The sequence below is a fragment of the Gymnogyps californianus genome, chromosome 3 (assembly GCF_018139145.2).
Source record: "Gymnogyps californianus isolate 813 chromosome 3, ASM1813914v2, whole genome shotgun sequence".
Taxonomy (NCBI): domain Eukaryota; kingdom Metazoa; phylum Chordata; class Aves; order Accipitriformes; family Cathartidae; genus Gymnogyps; species Gymnogyps californianus.
In genome coordinates this window covers 50,142,555-50,162,557 of record NC_059473.1, presented here as the reverse complement: position 1 = coordinate 50,162,557, position 20,003 = coordinate 50,142,555, and the positions used below count along the sequence as shown (strand labels likewise).

Genomic DNA, 20,003 nt, shown 5'->3' with positions numbered 1-20,003 from the left:
AGATTCTACACTATCAACGGTTATGATAATTAATATTAATTACATCTAATCTGTCTCCTACATTTATCATTCACAAAGGTTTCTGTAACAGTAGACAAAAGCAGGTGCACAGGTACTCTGGATTCCAGTAGCTCAGAATGCAGCGTTGCCTTGAAAGACTGAACAAAGAACTTTTAGTTTGTTCAAATAAGATTTCAGCTTAGGCTCAGCAGTAAGCAGGGAGCTTCACACTGGAATTGTTATTATTTATATATTATGCCATTATATGCATACTTAATTCCCTGCAGAAAAAAAAACAACAGAAAATCTAAAAAAATCTATGGGCCTGATTGATTAAGGAAATTAAGTGAAATCTAGGCACTATGAAATCAACGGCATTTCTCTTATTTTGCTCTCCTAGACCTGTGAGGTCGGTATCACTATAGCACCTGAGTACCTCACAATCTCTAACTATGCATTATTACAACTCCTCTGTAAGTTGGGTGGTGACACTATCCTCATTTTATAGATGGAAACTATGATAAAAATTTTGTATTGATACAGTTATTTTAGCTGAGGCTCCAATTACCATTTGAGTACAAACTTCACAGCTCATCACATAGCCTACAGAATGCCTTACACTATGGCTTAGAGCTAGAGCCAAATGGATCACAAGACAAAGAAAACTCAGGTGTGAAAGAAAGGAGAGAGACTTTAGAGATCGATAGTTACCAATTCTGGCCCTGTGAGACCAGGTATATTACTAAACAGGGGCTGTTTTCTAGCACGGAATATTAAAGGTACAATTTGCATGTGAAAATTCAGCATCTACTGTCAGCTGTAGAAAATGAAACGATGATATGAGATGCATCCTCTCATAATTATCATTTCTTTATTCTGCAAACATGCAAGGCACATTATAAAACATACCAAACAATTCCAAAAAGAACACACTGAAATGTTCAGAAACTGAGGAGATGCAATATAATGCACCACATGTAGGTACTCCTGCAGCGATGAAGGTACCTGAGCTGTAAGGATTAACACACAAAACCCAAGCAACAAAAAAAACCATTAAATCAGTACATTGAATCTGCCAGAACAAGCCTGCTCAATTTACCAGAATAAAAAGCTCCATTTTATTCTCACTTTCTTATAATCTAATAAAATAAAGATATATATAATTCTTAAATGAAAACTTAGTTTCACAGTTACTTTTCTTCATAAGCTTCAGTTTCATGTTTTTACATGCATTTAAATGGAATGAAAACTTTACATAACAGATCCAAGAAAAGCACACCATGATCTGAAACGAAGTACATTATTCTAATAAAACTGAAGAAACCACAGTTCACGATTTATTTAAATTAGTGTTCTGATATAAAATATTAAAAAAAAAAAATCAAAGAGGCCAGTAAAAGGTTTAGGATATAAAGGGCATAGAAATACTGAAATATATGTCTTCACAAATGTTTGGCCTGCTACACTATATACTTATAGGAAAAAGATTTACTATTAAAAAAGTACTTTTATAGTAGGAACAGTAACACTATAATGTGTTCAATACTGAAAAGGTGGTTCATATTGCAGACTATAGCAAAATGTAGGCGATGAAACACAATGTTTGAAGTCTGAATTATGTAGTCTAAGTAGTGGAATGAGTCAAATTAAATTAACAGGACACTGGAGACCAAAGTTGATCTCTCCAAAGATTAACACTTTTATTCACACCATTCTTCTTACTTTTTCTTAAGACATATTTGGTTCTTTATGCCAAGATAGCAGTGTGTGACACTTAGCAAAGTTAACTGTGTTATTTAAATTACGTGTATAAATCGTGTTTTTCCACACTGGTCTCCTGAGTCATGCCCATAACTAAATATAAAACAATGCACAAATCTTTCTCTCCTCAGAAACTGCTTCTCAAAGCAAAATATAAGAAAAAAAAAAAAGACAAAATCAAACAGCCACTTTCACCAGAAAACAAAGAACTCACTTCTTCCACACATACATATTTTTCTTCAGAAAAGGCCTTCACTGGATCTTCAACAGCCAAAAAACTGTGTTGACACCATGAAGTGTTGCTAGCAAAAGTTGCTTTCACCAGCACAGCCTTTCCTGTGTCCTTGTGTAAGTATCAGTTTGGCTGGTAAACCCCTCTGCTGCTACCACCATGAAGTACTGCTGTGAACAGGCATCCCTATACTGGAAAAAGCTCGTGGACATTATTTTACTTCCAGTGATAAAAAGAGTTTTGGAGAAGCAATCCCATTCTGCTTCTTATGGGAAACTACAAACGCCACTGCTAAGAGGTCAGTGATCAAAAAACTCTTCAAACTACCCAGTAGGTTCTAAATTTGCCACTATTCCTCCTGACTCTGTACAGGTAGAAAAGTATGACTGTGCAAGGACAGACCTCCACCTAGACCTCAAACAACAACCCTTTATCTCCAATGCCATGGAACAATTGATAATCTTATACTGACCATGCAGCACTATTAAAAAGAAAGACAAATTTTCTCATAACCATAGATAAGCTGCGATTAGTCCATAAGCTTCTACCATTCCACGTTGACTTTATACATACACCTAATAAAGTTCCATGACTGTTGATACATTCCATATATGATCAGTTCAAATCTGAATGAGTTTAACCATTTATTGCCAATTAAGGATGTGGAAATTTCTTGAGTTTTATTGGGGTTTTGTTAACAAAGCTTTTGAATCCTAGAAGCCATCAATGGCAAGGTCAGTCAAACAGAACGCAGTGAGAACAAAAAAGTTGTGCTCTGCTCTACTACGGCATGTTACTGAAATAATCTGAGGCATCACACAGACACAGCTTTAAGGGAATCTCTTTAATTGCCACTGTCCAAAACCACCAGGTTTTTCACATCACCTATCCAGCTCACATTTCCTGTTTTTCCTTTTGCTTAAGAAAATACTTATAAAATAAAATGTACTGTAGTAATAATAAAATCTGGGGCTCACCTACTCTCTTCTAACCATGAATCACTCCAGCATTCTTTTAATTTGCAAATGCGCATTCAAATCATCCTTCACCAGCTCAAAGGGTAATTAGAAATGTTCCCATGCAGACATCAGATACATTGTATACAGCTTCACAAGTAAATGAAGAAATTGACAGATTGGGCCCTTTCAAATTACTTGCATTTCTTTAGTGGGTTTGAATATTTTACTTCAAAAACAGACTGACTGACTGCATTTCTGGTAATGATACTGAACTGTGATTAATAATCAAAATAAGGACCCAGTGGATTTTCAACCACAACTTAAACAATATATAGTCAATAAAAAGGAAATATGAGAATATAAAGTCCTATAATTTCCCAAATACTATACTGATAACTCACAATGCAGTAAAAGGAAAAGGTTGAGGAGACAGCAGGATGCCTGTGCACTGCTCACAGTATCTTTTGCTGCTATAACCACTTGCAGTGAGAACGTAAGTCAGTATCAGAAACAGGTAAACATTAATAGCTCTTTACTGACGTTGCAATGTCACTGTCTCTCTCCTGGCAAAAGTTAAGTAATAAAAGATATCTAGTGTAGACAGAGCATTAGATATCTCTACTGCTGATGAGGGAGAAGGCAACCAAGATGGGAGTCACTCTGGGTTTGATAAACTACAAAAGAGCAAACATTGGCTTGGAGAGCAAATCCTTCGGAAGTGTCCTGGTTTCAGCTGGGACAGAGTTAGCTCTCTTAGTAGCTTCCAGGTTCGTGCATTCTGGCACCTGGCAGCCCACGGGATCCTGCAGTTCCCTATTTTGATCTGTTTCCCCTCCTTCCAGACACAGATAGAATCTCCTTACCTACATTAAACTCAAATACCCTATTACAAATCTTTTTCCAACAAATTCCATATGGTGATGGACTTCTTTCTTTAAATGTAGTTAGGCAGGGGAACACTGAAGTCTGACACCAGAAACCTCCTATACTGTGTTGGAACCTCAGAGCACATGAGGTGCTTCCTTTCCTGCCTTCTGTGACACGACAGATTGTTCTAGCTGGGCCCAAAATCTTCAAAATGATTCCTTCCCTCCTAGTTTAATCTCTTAATTCACTTTGATAAAGTCTCCAACCAAAAAACCTCCTATTAATTTTGACTGATGTTACAGTGTGGCTTGGAATCCACTAATGGCCTTATGACCACAGAGAGCAAGAGGTGCTTAAAAAAACCAAACTGAAACAAAACAGAAAGTCCAAAACAAATGACAACCATAACAAAGGTTCAACCACTGGTGAACACAGACAAAGGTAACAAAATTCACCCTTTCATATTTCATAGCCACTTTAGGTATAGGCAACATATTATAATCTTTTTAAAACGCTAATATATTAACAAGTCTTCCAGTCTACAGGAATGCAGAATGACGTACACTGTAATCAATTCTTGAGGGATATCAACATGACAGCATTCTCAATTCACAGCTAAACACAGCAAACTTGGCTTTCAGATACATAACAAAATTAGTATATATCCAATAAGCCATAATACCATGGCTTTTGGTGTTCTTTTCTTGGTGCCATGCACACAGTCTGTTGAAATTATGAAGTAATTTATCTTGAACCTCCTTTACTGTGGCTGAAAAAACCCTCATTACTCCACGTTTGTAACAGCTAAGAGCATGCACATGAAGAATTGCTGATGTTCATCTTGTCGTGCTGTCGTAACTTGGCCCCATAGTTGGTTTTTCTAGTGAAAATCTAATGCTTGACAGAGGAAGCAGATTAAAATCCCAGTAAAAGAAAAGACGAGAAGTAGCAGCTCAAGTCTCTTAACACCTCCTGACAGATATTCTTACAGTGATAAGAAGGTACCTACAGTTTTCAGGTGCTTTCAGTCTTTGGCTCTTCTGATGAAGAGGTCAACTACAGGTGTAATGATGCTATTTTTCTAGTGGCTGTTGGTGTGTAGACTGTGGGAATCCGGCACAATACCAAATCCCAACCCACAAAGGCTAGAAACCATTCAACTAACTATATAAAGTTTGACAGGGCTGGATTTGAACTGCAAACATGTATTGCTTACCATTTCACAAACTGCTCAGTTGTGTCTTCTTTTGTTATAATACTCCTTATAACTAAGCAAATACCAATCAAACTGCTTTTTCTAAAATTTCTTTGCAGAAAAGAGCTCTGGATAAGAATCAGGGTTAATGTTCAGAATGAGGATTAAAGTACACACATGATAAGCATTCCATTAACAAACTGTTTTGGTGGTAAGGGTGACTGGATCCTAATCTAGTTTCTTCCACAGCGAATTTTGCTGATAAAACTGGCCGTAAAAATGCTTAATGGAAAATCATTTCATATTCAACTGACATTAAATGAAAGTCTTAATACTAAAGCATTGCTATACGACTTGATGCTTGGAAAAAAAACATTAAAGAGAAATGGGAATTAAGCAAGTTGATACTAAGTGAGCCTAATGGTTTTTGCTGCTCACATCCTTTTCTGTTCAGTAACAGCAATAGATTTTTACTCTTGGTAAAGGATGTAACAACCTACATGTAAGACCACACAGCCTAATGATGAAATTATTTGCAGATAGGTATCCTAGGGCTGTGCCCTAAGGCCAGTTTTTTTGCAGGAATAAAACTCATCACAATAAGTAATGATGATCAAGAAAACCAAAAGAACTAATTTGGAAAGTATCCACAGTCAAAAACCTTAGATTTGTAAACTGCCCAAGTTGAAGTAGTAGCCCAATACTACCATGCTAAAATCTTAGAGCTATAGGCAATTATGTCCTGGGTTTAAACACAAGTGCAGCAATCCTACTACACGAAGCACAGAGGGATAAAAGAAGTAAAAAACCCCAGCAACTACCTCCATTGTTTACAAAAACTTATTTCCTTTTGGATAACTGACAGTGTACTTGACAGGAGATTTGCATTTTTAAACTACATAGTATGTACAAATGTTGGATACTTGTAAAATGAAGATGACGCACTTACATGCTGTAAAACAACTAGTAGCTGGGGGGTGGTGGTGGTTATGTTTCCATCCTTCTGAATGGTATCAGTTTCTAAGCTTTCCTAGTGCCAATGCAAGTCCACTACACACCGTAAGTATGAAGAAGAGATGATTCCCTTCCTCTCTGCCTCATCCAGGCATATCTTCACCCCTCAACTTTTTTTTCTTTAGACTAAGCAATACCAGTTCTTTTGTTTCCTGACCATTCTTCTCTGCTCTCTCCTGGACTCACTTCAGCTCCTCCAATTTTTTCTTAAAAGTGCAGTGCTTAAACCAGACATATTATTCCACCTGAGACCTTAGCAGTGGACAGAGGAATGGAAAAATTACTTTACATGAAGGCTAGATCTCTGCTTCTGCTACATACAACAGTGTCTTTTTTTGCTACAGCAATGATATTGCTGAGTCATGTTTATCTTCAAATTCACTGCAAACCCCAGAATCTTTCTCCAAGTCATCAACTGCCCTACACAGAGAGAGGCAATCTGTGGAGAGCCCAGCACCTGTCCTCACTGAATCGTTGTCCAATTTCTTCAGACCATTTTCCAAGATCATTTTGAATTCTAATCCATCCCTACAAACACATCTGCAGTCCTTCCTAATTTAATGTAATATGCAAATTTAATAAGCCTATATTCTTCCTTCACCTATGTGTTAGTGAATATACTGAGCAAAACCAGATCCAGGATAAATCCTTGAGGATTTATGCAAAATACCCTCCCATTCTGATAGTGAACCACAAACAACTACTCTCTGTCTAGTTCTGCATTCTACCTATAGTATATTCATCATGACCATATTCCACAAGTCCATTTACCTGAATATTAAATGAAATAGGACCAAAATTTCACTAAAATATATCTTGACAGTTATTTGTGTAATTTCTTTCAGTTTGATAATTTATTAACTCAAAGTTAAACTCAGACACTGTAACTCATCAACAGCTTTCCCTCTCTGCTGAGTATCACTCTACACTGGCAAATAAGAAAGCAACAGATTTCTTCCACTTTATATATAAAAAGAGTACATGACGTTAGAATTGATTCAAGGACAGAGACCAAAATTTTCTGAATTGACTTGCAACTAGAAAGGTTTCACCTGGAAACATTTAAAAGACTCAAATTTCAGGGAAGATGTCTACACATTCAAAATAATGTACCTTTGCCTGGCACAAAAACCTGAGACAGTTAGCAAGCAGTAGATGTTTTTTCCGTGGTTCTTCATAATTCAAATCACCCATCCCATAAATTCACTAGGTGGCACTGCACATCAAGCTGCAACAATTTCTGCACGACCAGAAATTCTAGAATAGCTTAATAAGATACACCCTGAAGCACAGAGTATGTGCACATATTTGTGGCCTCACATAATTATTTCTTACAATAAAGCTATTGGAAACTTCTATCTGAAGCAAGGATGATCTATTTGTCAACACAATTTGCAGTTTCAGGAACTAAGTAACACTCACAAGACCTAGCAAAAGCTACTTTAAGTATATGCCTATTAAATTCTAAGTCATACATCTTTACGTAGGAATCACAATGTAATCATGAGGTGAATTACTCACACAAATAAGGACTATAAACAAGAAGCATCTGAAGAATCAGATAATATAATAATACATTAGAAACTCTGTAGCTGTGATAATTATTTTAGAAATATTGCCTTGTAAAGATGTCAGCTTATGGGCTTAAATCCATGCCCAGCTAGCATGGTACTTAGGCAATTGACACCCCCCCCCCCCCCCCATCCAATACGAGGATTTCAGTAAATCCTTTAAGTCATGTTTGAAGATGATATTCAACTAAGGTCATAACATGAAAATTATGAACTATATCTTCATCTCCATGAGGAATAAAACAGTAAACTGAAATAAAGTCAAGTCCTTTGCTGGAGAGTTGTGAGACATTCCTATTTGATTTGGAAGTGTTTCCGGTCTCCAATATACAGTATTTGCAAAATGGCTGTTATGTACCTTAAGAATAAATCATTTTATTTGCATAACTGCACTAACCCATGGACCAAGATAATTTCTTAGATATGGAGAAAGTTGAAGAACCAGAGGCAGTATGGGCACAGGTCTGTTCAGATCACTTGACCCTGATGAGGAAGCTATATTGTTTCTAGTACCTGACTATTTTGCAATGCATTCTACCATATGTATAGCATATGCAAAACCAGATTCGGTTACACAGGGCAACTTTATGGGGATGGAAGAGTTGGGCATGCAAGTGGTACTTACCTGCTTGGGGGGAATCATCTGAAAAGCAGAATCATACTATCAGAACACCCTTAACAAGGAGTGCCACGAGTGCTAGTGCTCCCAAGCAATCTGAACGACCAGAAGCTTGCTAAAATAACTGAACTGGCCACACTCATTCTGGGGCCTATTCTGAGTAATACTTGCATAAAGAAATGCACTGTAACCTGCAATTGGTGTGGCATCTTCCATTTCAAGCAAATTCACTCAAGTGAAGATCCTGAAAGCATTCGACCTGACCTGTCAGCCAGAAATTACCTTGTCCTTATGCTGTTACCCAACTCTAATAGAAGTCAAGATACAGTTATGTATACTTCAATAGAGAGAAAGAAAATAAGGCCATAAAGAAACTTTATATATGGACAGGTATTTTAACAAACTCACATTTGTGCTGTTAAACTCCAAAGGAATTTTTTCTGAAACAAGGTCCTCCTTTAAAGGCCAGTGTATCATCTATGTTTTGCAAAAAGAAAAGGACCAGCTAATCCAGAGCTTTTCTTCATATTAAACAAATTCGCTTTCAGTTCTAATATAATTTTCATGTAAGGGAAGTGCTGTCCATATTAAAAATTGCACCAAAGAAAGATTTACAATGAATTCTTAGTAACCCATGAAAAAAAATATATTGCAATAATATGGCAATTCTCTCAATATTAAGAAATAATAGTGCACAGTATGCAGTAATCATTTGCTGGTTTTCATTTTGTAAATATCCAGAATTTCTGTAAAAGGAAGTTATCTTCTATCCTAATTAGAAACTCACTATTTAATCTAGGCTAAAGATAGTTATGGAAATCTCATATTGCAAAAACATTCCTTAGCTGAGATTAACACGTGTCAAGATTCTCAAATTTTGATTTCTTTAAACAGGCACAAGTACACCTATACACATTTACAGTGGGAGCTGAAACAAAGTAGAGTTAATGCTTTTGCTTCAGTTTTGATCCTAAGTTCCCTTACAGAATATAGTCAGAACACACATCACTAAATGCTACAAAACCATTTGGGAGAAAGTAGGTATCTACTTATTAACAAGATTCCTCCATTCTTACACAATCCCCTCCCAGTACCTAATTCTCAAAAAGACATATACACACACTCCAGAAAAGCTGTATTCAGGCACAAATTATTTCTTCGAAAGCATGGTGGAAATAACTGTTACATCAGGTTCTGAAACACGAGGCTGCTGACTGGACAAACACAAGCAGATTTACGTATATTTCTCAAGCTAACAAACAAAAAGCCAAATGCTAAAATTGAAAAGAAAAAAAAAATTAGTTTTGCTGAATTTGTGAAACTTAAGTCACAAACCAAGCATCAAAAAATTAAGCCACCAAAAAATAGAGGCCATTCTTCAACAAGTGGCCATAGGTGTTCAGCAACTACTTTGTCCAGGCTAATGACAGGGGGTTTTATCATTTTTGAAACTTCAGCTTAAAAAATTAGCTCCTTTCTGCCATTTATGCTATGCAGAATCTTTTTGTTCCTATTTAAAAAAGATATCTAATAAAAATAAATTAAAATACATTGTCAGTATTTGCTGGACAACGGTTAATCTCACTTGGACACATCCTTTAAAGTAAATATTCAAGAGACAAAGATATCCAAATTAATTTTCAATGACAATTTCTTGCAAAAAGTAGGCTAATGCATTACCATTTAGTTGCAAGACTACAAACATGAGTCTGGCCCAAAGCCCACTAATGTGAATGGAAAATCTCACACTAACTTCAAAGGACTTAGGATCAGTCCCTATAATAACTACATGAAGAACATTCCATTTTGGGAGATGCAGCTACATAGCAGTGGTTAATAAAGTCAGTGTGTGTTTTTGGTGGTTGGAACTTTTTTCAGGAAAGAGTTATGCTGGGAAGCAAATAGATTCAACTGTCTAATAGGCTATTTAAAAAAACAAAACAAAACAAAACAAAACAAAACAAAACAAACAAAAAAAACCAGAAAAAGCAGAAGGTCCTAAAGTGCCCAGGCCCTCAAGGTATCAGAAGACTGAGAGGAACCCCGTATTATGCCACGCTAATCTAACAGGAAACCCCCCCTCATAGTAAGAATTCTCTAGGTCTCAAGCTGTAAAGTTAATTTTACTGTAATCATTTACAAAGCATTTAGAGATGAACATGCTCAGCTGGCATGCAGTTACTGCCACCGAAGCTGGCCAGCGCTGTGCATTCAGAATGAATGGCTGCACTTCATGCAGACTCCTGCCTTTGGCAGCAGGAGGAAGCTCATCAGTGACCGTTTGCATCACCCCCCACCCATGACAGTGGACGCTGTCACCTACTAATAAGAACCAAAGATTGCATTAACAAAGGATGAACATGTTACTTAAATAACACCCCTCAGTGAAAGGGTTATTAAAAAATATATGTTATTTATATACTTACAGAACTAATTCAGAGCAGACCCAATTTCTGAATAATAAAATGGGTTATCTTTATTATATGAAATAATCATTAAACGTAAAAAAATGCAAAACCCATTTCCACTTCTTTCAGGAAATTTCTGTATGGGCCTTCTTCCATGTCCTTCAAATTAGACACTATCTTTTTGAATAAGTAAAAAATATTCTCAGGCAAGGCTCAAGTCACCTGTAGGTCTGTACATCTTCAATCCTGTTTCCATTATTTCAAAAATGTCATTCTTTCCCTTTTTCTGAATTCAATTATTTCACAATATACAAAAATAAACTATTAAAACGGGCTGTGTAAAGTAAGGAAACAAAAACAATGAGAAAAATATTTTCCTCTCCAGTAATTTTTCAGTAAGAAGAGTTTAATTTGTTTCTTGAACCAATGAAAGACACAAAATTTCTGACAAATTGTGATTTTTAAGTTGATGGAACTGACTGAAGTATAAACTGCATTTCCTTCTTGGTAGCCATGCAAAGTAACTACAAAATCTTGTCTAACGGTAACTGTACAAATTAATCTGGATAGAAAAAAATGTAATGTGTTCTAAATGCCAAATAACAAAACAGCAAATATTGGACTAATTGTTATTCAAATTATTACATCAGAAACTCATTTCATTCATAAACTTTAAATGTACAATTTATTTTATGGACAATTTATGCTAACTAAAATCTACACCTGAAATTTACATTATCTCACTATCAAGTTGCTGCTGGCAGTTAACAGAAGACCTGATAACATTTTAAAAAAAATCAGAGAGATAACTAGATGAAAAGAATAGTCTATGCAGAGAGTAAATCCAAGTTAAGTTTTCTGTTTGTTAAAGACCATTAATAATGGGGCTAAATCTCAAGTTAAGTTGCTACAGTCAGAGAAACAACAGCACTACTGCCAAATCTTTTAAAAAAATTAAAAGGCCAAGGATCTAAATGCAGGAAACATTTTTTCATTATCACTATGTTCAATAAACTATTTTACAGAAATAACGATAACATAAAGCTAATATTCAGCACTCAGGAAATATTTCCTGCTAACTGACGTGCAAAATAAAATCAACATATCATTGTCAAATTGGAAAATGCACTTGTAACTGTACAGAAAAGCAGCATCTTAATCCGGTATACTTACATTATTGCATTCTCCCAGGAAATATAGTGCAAATCCATCAGCTTTTGTAGCTGCCAAAGCAATAATAAAAGAAATAATTGTACTCACAGGGGGAAATCAGACTTACACAAGATCTCTGAGGTGAAACCACAGATTCAATTCCACTTAGGACAAACATCTAAAATTCTAAAGGTGAAGGTCTATTGCTGTGTCCCTTGAAACTTCCCAGACTCTACAAAGTTAAAGGTACGAGATATGGGGAAGTTTTCTCCATTGTCATTTACTACATTCTAAAAGATAATTATAAACAACCTCTTTAGACATCTTATTCTTATTCTAAGGCCTAATGTCTGTAAATTCAAATTAATTCATATGACAGTATAGAAGTAACATAAGAACATGTATTTACAATATAATGAGCCAGGTAACATTATAATTTCCTTAAGTAAAATAAATACCTTCCATAGATGGTAAGCTATATTTGTCCTTGCCTTAAGACAGAAAATTATGGGAAAATAAAATGTTGCAAATACTGCCACAAAAATGTGTTTCAAAACAAACTGTTTCTATTTTCTGCACCTACCCCGTATTAAAAACAGACACACACCAGAAAGTTCATGCTTGTCAGATTTCTGCCAGATTCAGATTGTTGTATGAAACAGGGTAAAGTCAAGTTCCTTAAACTCTCAAAAGTTTAAAGTCAACCAACCATCATAATTTATTGCTAAAATGAAAACTTTCAAAATCAGAACGATATAGCAGTCAATGTTTTTTACCCCGCTTTACACAATAGACTTTGATACTTTGAGTGTAAGCCTGCCTGTCTTTCCAACAGTTAATAAACATTCTAACGAGTAAATGTACATATCTGATACCTGGTTTTTATGAATGAACACAAGAATCCGTTCAGTACATTTCAGGGGAGTGATTATACTTGTGTGTGATCAAATCAATTGGCTTTCTGCATTTCTTTGACAAAAGGAAAAAAATCCCACTGTGTAGTTACTTGCTTATTGTCAACTGTGTAACACCAGTGAGAGTTCAGGGCATGGTAATTTGCATTCAGATTTTAAATCCTTCAGCTGTAGTAAGCACATTGAGTTATGAGGCAAATGAGCACTCTAAAGGAAATACAGAAAAAAATCTCATTTGCTTTACAAAAGAAAAAAAAATTGTAAAAGATAAGCAGACCCTGTCTCCTATAGCTTCTTATTTGCTGTGTATTAACAAAATCCAGTCCGATTTGCTGTGAGCTTCACATCAATATCCAAATAACCACTTAAGCAAAATCAGTAAACAGAAGTGGTCCTTTTAAAACATCATGTACATAAACCAGAACTATTATTCATCATTACAAAATGATGAAGTAGCAAGGGACGGTAAAACCTCTGAAGAGTTGACTGAAAGCTACACTGAACAAAGCTACTGATACTTCCTATTGAAGTCTGAGTACATCCACTCTGGCTAAAAAGAAGCTGAATTACACTTATACTGTTATTGGGAATTTTTTTTGTTTTATTTTTTAACTTTTGATCATGTATAGTATTTTTTTACCACAAAAGGTATTTACGTCAGATAGAAAAAAATGGTTAAACAACTGAATGTAATTTGAGAACATGCAAAAGGTATGTCCTCTTTCAGTAACATCTCAGTTTTGTTTCAAAAGGAGTTCAAGTATGCAGTGATATTACTGATAGGTTTTTTTTTTTTACTTTCAATATTGACATTGCAACACCATCATAACCAGAATAGTCTATTCTTTGGTTCATTTAACAGGGGACTCTAATTTTGCAATTGGATACACAACTCTCTCCAAAGATGGAATTCACTTAAGTGCAGTCAGGGATTCACTGAGGGACAGAAGGCGAAGTTCATACTGAGACAACATTCAGAGAAAACACTGTTATCCCTCAATACCTGTCTTAATTAAACCACTTAAGAAGTGTGCTGTGCACTGATGCTAAGTAACAGCTCAGAGACATCTGATTCTCTTTCTTACCTATTTTAATGATGCTGCTCAGTTCATACAGAAGTAATTGGTTATCTCCTCCTGTATCCAGGCGCTGTTCTATGTAGCTGTTCAACTCGTACACTACACCTTGCATGTTTGTATCCTGGTACTATGGAAGCAAAGACGAGAAGAACATTTTAGAGTAACTCAGATGTATTTTGCAGGTTTTAAACATATAAATTCATTAAAAATAATACATTGAGATTTCAACACCAAGTCAGTCGTGACTGTCCTAATCCAGCTGCCTGAAAAACTGGGTCACTGCCAAGCAAGAGGCACAGCACTCCACTGTGTGCTCCATTAGACATTTGTTCAAAGTGCACTGAGTACACCACTGAGCAATTAGTAATCGCCTAAACTTGGCCAAGGTCGCATGACAATGTGTCAAGAAGAAACTGAGATGTGACAATTATAAGGTAAGTAACCTTCAACTCCCTCCTTTTAAGCTCCTACTCCACCACAAAAGGAGGCAAGTAGCTGCTTCTGCCAGCATCTTCCACCTCAAATTCATGAACCAAATGACAGAACCGTGCCAAGCACCAGAGCTTTGAGGTGGTAGCTCAAGGAGTTCAGCCTTTCAAATACAGCAGCAGTTAACACCAACAGACTGAAGGAAAGAAACCACACGAGTCAAAATCATGCTAGCCACTGTGGCCTAATAGGCATTTGTTTCAACTGAAGATGGCAGACAAAGCCAAAAAGAGATTACAAATCAGTTAGGATATTTAGATGGGAGCAATGGGGTGCTGGTTGCTGGTAAGATGAAACAGCATGACATGGCTAAAATCTCATAGGAAAGGAGATGCAGCCTCCCTTCAGGGGCCCAGCTGCATTTGGTTATCCAGTTCCCGAGTCCTGAAACCAAGTCCTGAAGGGCTGATAAAACTGGCAGTAAATGTGCATGTGTAGCATGACAGCATCACGAACAATAATTTCACAGAAAGCAATACTTGGCAGTAAGTAAAGATTCATTACCCTGCCCAAAACTGGTAATGTGGTAACTGAAGAAAGTAATATGGTCAATTACTTATTGAACTCAGTGATGCAGTAAATTATGTTGCTTAAACTAAAAATTAAGCTGGCGATATTTAGATGAATTAATGTTGCTTGAAAGACTAAGACTTACTCTTCTGCTCATTCACACTTTAGAGCCAAATATAGACCAGATTAATGTAAACAGTACTATGGAAAATGCCACAAAAGTTCAGAGTACCACAGTCTACCCACCACTTCCACGTTTATGTGCATGTATGTAACTCTGCTCCATATCTCTCTAGATCTTCTCTGTCTGTAACTTTGGGTAAACCTGTACATGTGACACTTACTGATGGATTAAGCATGTAACTTACACAATATATTCCATGACACAACTTTTATTCCCACTACTACTTTCATGCATTTCTATGTACAACACAGTCTGTCATGAATACACAGCATATGGCCATATATCTAGGACACATTTGGCTTCTTCATCTCAAAAAAAAAAACCAAACAAAAAAACCCCCAACAAACTCCACCAACAAAAAACCCAAGTGCTTGCTGGATAATATCAGTTCCCAATTCCTTTAAATAAAGCAGATCTTAATCCTGACTATAAAATGGCTCCTGAGAACATACAATCTTTGCCGTGATCCCTTCTTAATACATGGTGTTGTATTGATCTATTGCTCCAGATGGACATATTAGAACATTTGAGACCTAGGGTGTCCAAAATCTTCTCAATGTATAACAAACTTAACACTTAATAATTCTTTCTATAAATTGATGTGATGATTATAAATTTTGACAGCGATGTAAGGTCACACTGCATACATGCATGAACTGCTGTAAGTCTTGAGTTTACAATATAGCATGCCATTACCATTATTAGCACCATATGGCAGCTGGCAAGCTTCCATTGACTGTCCTCTGTTGTGTCCCACATATACTACTGTATGATTCTTCAAAGGGAGAAAACAATAGCATAGTTTCATGAAAATGGAATTTTTACACTTACGATATAGCTGTAAGTAGCCATATAACAGCAAAATGGTGAATGAGAGTCTGTATTATTCATACGTGTCAACCCATATCTGCAAAAGTATGTGTAGCCACATATCCTAAAGCAACAATAACTAATCAAGCACACATGCACAAAGCCTTTATCATGTGGAAAAATGCCTTCTCAGAACTTGGAAATGAATACATATCTCTTCGCCTGTGATGCACAGTCAGGATTTAAATCAAATCTTCAAAGGTTAAAGCTAACACATTAAAAGAACACATCATCAAAATGAGCCCACTGGCATAACAACCGTGGCAGAATAATAACTTTCCCCGTAATCAAGCAGCAGTTCCACGTGCATAGTAATTACGTAATAAGCTATGTGCCCTTTATCCTCACCTCTGCAACATATGCTTGCAAACATTTTGTAAGCAGGGCAAATCATTGCACGCATCCATGTTACTAAAAGATGGTAGCTGTGCAATACATACAGTTGTAATACGGCAGATTTCTATTACTGACAATCTGTGCATCCACAACTGGCCAGATGAATAGAATTTGTCCAGATTCACAATTAAGTAATTCTATGACTTAGATCAATCACCAGCAAAGAATTACTCCATCATGCTGTAAAATGGTTTTATTTTTATTACAGTGGAGTGAAAGAGGTTTATTTATTTGGTTCTAGGCATGCTAGATTGGATAACCACAATTATGTTTGGTTGAAAAGCCATAATATTCTTTATGAAACCTTGTATTTAAACACTGAATAAGTCATCAGCAAACCCTGGTACAAGCACTATCCAATGTGGTTGCTAACACAGACCTGCGCATATTTGGTGTAAAACTTACTTTAGGAAAGTAATTCCTCAAAAAAATCCAACACACTCGGTGGAAAAAGTATTTATTTGTCATCAGACATAGCGTAAGATGTTTCTTAATTTCTTATGGTAGTTTAGTCTGCAATTTAAACGTTATTAATACCCAACTCCTTTTACTTAATTCATTCTTCCCATTGCTGATTTTCTTCTGTTTAAGATTCAGTGTCTACAAGTACTTTGGCATATTTACCGTAAAATTCTGAATTTCAGTGACATTACATTAAAATAATTCAAGTGGACTAAAAACTGGTTTAGCAGTATCATAGCGGCATCATATTTCTAGTAGCTGCATATATTATAATGCTATGAAAAAGAACTAACAATTAAGAAGGGAAATCCTGTTATAAATATTCATATTCAAATTTGTAAATATGAAAGAAGGACGTTTTTGCACGATTTATATAAAAATATTTCTATGGTGATTTGTCTTTAGAATATTGTGGTGCAACAGAAGACAGCAACCCATGACAGGTGATTTAAGAATAGTGCTGTGACTTACATCTAAACAAAGAGGCTGAGAATCACAAACACTTTATTCCATGAAAGGAGATACTGAAATATCATAGAGCGAGATGAATTTTAAGCATTCATTCTGAACAATTAAGACACAAAAAAAATATATATATATTCGAGGACACAATTTAACATCTAAAGTAAATTGTATGTACGACAAACTGAAACGAAGATTAATTTCCATGCTTTCATGCTTATAGGGTAGCTGTGCCAGGGGCATTTTATGCTCCTGCAGAAAAGAAAAAGCCCTTCTGCTGCAATAAAAAGCCTTCATTAATACAGCACAGCGTCAATAAGTGCCAACATAATCCAGAAGTTGATGTTTTCTCTGTAACTTCTTTAAATGTCTTCTGAATAGCAATGAGAAGAGCAAGGTCCTATGTAATACTTACTCCCTACTACAGAGCTTTTCCTCCGCAGCAACAATTGCCTGGTTCTGCAACAGAAACATGTCCTTTTACAGATCTCATACTGTATGACCTTATTGCAGGCTAGGAGACGTTAGAATAAACAAACAGCCCAAATTTCATGTAATGTGGAGAGGGATGGCCAAATATACTTTGGGGATGCAGAACTTCATTGGATGAGGAGAGAAAAAAAAACAAACAAACTGTGAAAGCCACAAAACACGGGGGGAAGTGGCCACATCCAGAGAGATTCCTCTTGATGTTGCTTATCTTTCATCTGTAATTTAGGCATCTTAGGCTGGTTTCAGAGGATGTCAGAGAGAACCACAAGACAGAGCTCTTTGTCAACTGATGCAGGCGGCCTCCAGCCAACCACAGGGCTACGAGTGCCAGAGCAGTACTGCCTTCTGGGAGGGGGCTGTAAAGTCCTGTTTCATTACAGGCTCAATGGGGAAGGACAGCACAAGTGTTCTGCCTAGGAAACAGGAGAAAGTGCTGACCTGTCATATCAGTATGCCTTGGAAACAGACTTTTGGGAAAGCAAGGACCAATTCTTCTAGGAAGCATCAAGCATCTTCTTAAAAATTTTCAAGGCTCCTTACCCACCCTTTCAAGTATTATCAGACTGAAATGTAGAGAGGCCCTGGGAAAACAGTATGGATTTTCATAATCAGTGCTTCAGGTCCAGCCTCTGGTGCCATCCCAGGCTTCCCCTATTTCATTGCTATGCAAGAGGAGTTGGGAGGTGAGGGGCACTGCCTGACTCTCACCATTGTGCAAGCTGGCTGGACAGAGTGTGCAATGAGGACAGGAGCAGTACTGAGTGAGCTAATGCTATACGTGTTGTGTTCAGTGCCACCCTACCCATTTGCAAGACACTCTAGAGGTGTCAGAGGGGCCACACCACGGATAGGTGTAGGCTACTCTGTCCCAGGGCACTTGAAACCGAGGCCATAAATGTAATCTGAGACATGTAAGCAGACAAAAAAGTCCCCAGAACCAAAACAACAACCAGCCTCAAAAAACTAAGGACAAAAAAGCTTCATGAGATCAAAATGACATTCCTTTAAAAAAAAAAAAAAAAAAGGACAAAAACAGCTGTTCAGGTAAGAAGCAATTCCTGGACCAGGATTAGGATCTGTTGGGACAAACAGAGGCTCTTGAAGGAGCCTCAGTTGTTAAAGGGTGCTAAATCACTAAGAACAAAGGATGTACATAGGCCAAGGAGACTGTATATAGACACTGGAGTTTAAAATGCCTATTCTCTTTTTGGTTACATCAGGTAGTGTTTCAGATAACCAATGAATCAACTTATGTGTGGGAATCAGGGAGTCCTGGTTCGTGCAATATTGCTGCCAGTGCACCACTGTGGTAGCGATTGGCACCTGTTGTTCTTCAACCCTCAGCAACCCCACAACCGAAGGGTCCTCTGAGAGACTGGGTAAGGTAGACAGCTGTTTAATTTCCTCCATCTCCAAGGCAGCTATACCAAAGGCCCACCGGTACCCCCTTTGGGTCCTTAAAATACCCTCTCCTGAGGTAGTCGATGCCAAGGATGCACGGGGCCTCTGGGCCAGTCACAATGGGGTGTTTCTGCCACTCATTCCCAGTTAGGCTCGCTTCAGCCTCCAATACAGTCAGCTGTTGGGATCCCCTTGTCACACCAGAAATACAGATGGGTTCTGCCCCTTTATAGCTTGATGGCATTAAGGTACACTGTGCACCGGTGTCCACTAGAGCCTTATACTCCTGTGGGTCTGATGTGCCAGGCCATCGAATCCACACAGTCCAATAAATCCGGTTGTCCCCTTCCTCCACCTGGCTGGAGGTAGGGCCCCTCTAGTCCTGGTCAGAGTATTTGTTATTTCTTGTAAATACAAATCAGAAGTCCCTTTATTAAGATCGGAAGTAAGATCAGCCCTTCTACTCTGTCTGGGGAATTGCCCGCTGGAAACTGAAGCGGCATTTTTCCTCGAAGAATCCCCTTTTGTGGTTGTTTTTCCTTGCAACTCACGTACTCGTGCATCTAGGGTCGAGGTAGGTTTTCCATCCCACTTCCTCATATCCTCTCCGTGGTCATGCAGGTAAAACCACAGGGTACCCCGTGGTGTGTACCTTCTATATTCTCTCTCTTGAGCAGAGGAATGCTCACTCCTAATAGCTGAGATACTGGTCCATACAGATGGGGAGTAGGACTTTTCAATCAGTTCAATCAGTTTTTCGGACTTTTCGGACAGGTTTTCCACAGCTGAGACACAGGCTCTTAGGGAGGAATAGAGATTTTCTTCATATTGCCGGAGTTGATAAGCCATTTCATCCACCGTCGATGCCTCTTTGTCTTTCCAGGTCATAATAAATCATCTTTAGCATGGCTAATTCCCTCAGGTACTGGATACGTCTTTCCATGGTGGTCCACTTGCCTGGTTGAC

General features: G+C 37.3%; 1 protein-coding gene across 1 annotated transcript in view; it reads right to left on the bottom strand.

The window, feature by feature from the left end:
* PDE10A (phosphodiesterase 10A) overlaps nt 1-20,003 on the bottom strand; it is a 197,713-nt gene that overhangs the window by 51,383 nt on the left and 126,327 nt on the right. The window contains exons 5-6 of the mRNA XM_050893753.1: nt 13,778-13,898; nt 11,800-11,849 (exon numbers count right to left, since the gene is read on the bottom strand). Coding sequence (XP_050749710.1) covers nt 11,800-11,849; nt 13,778-13,898 — 171 coding nt within the window. The remainder of the gene's footprint in view (nt 1-11,799; nt 11,850-13,777; nt 13,899-20,003) is intronic.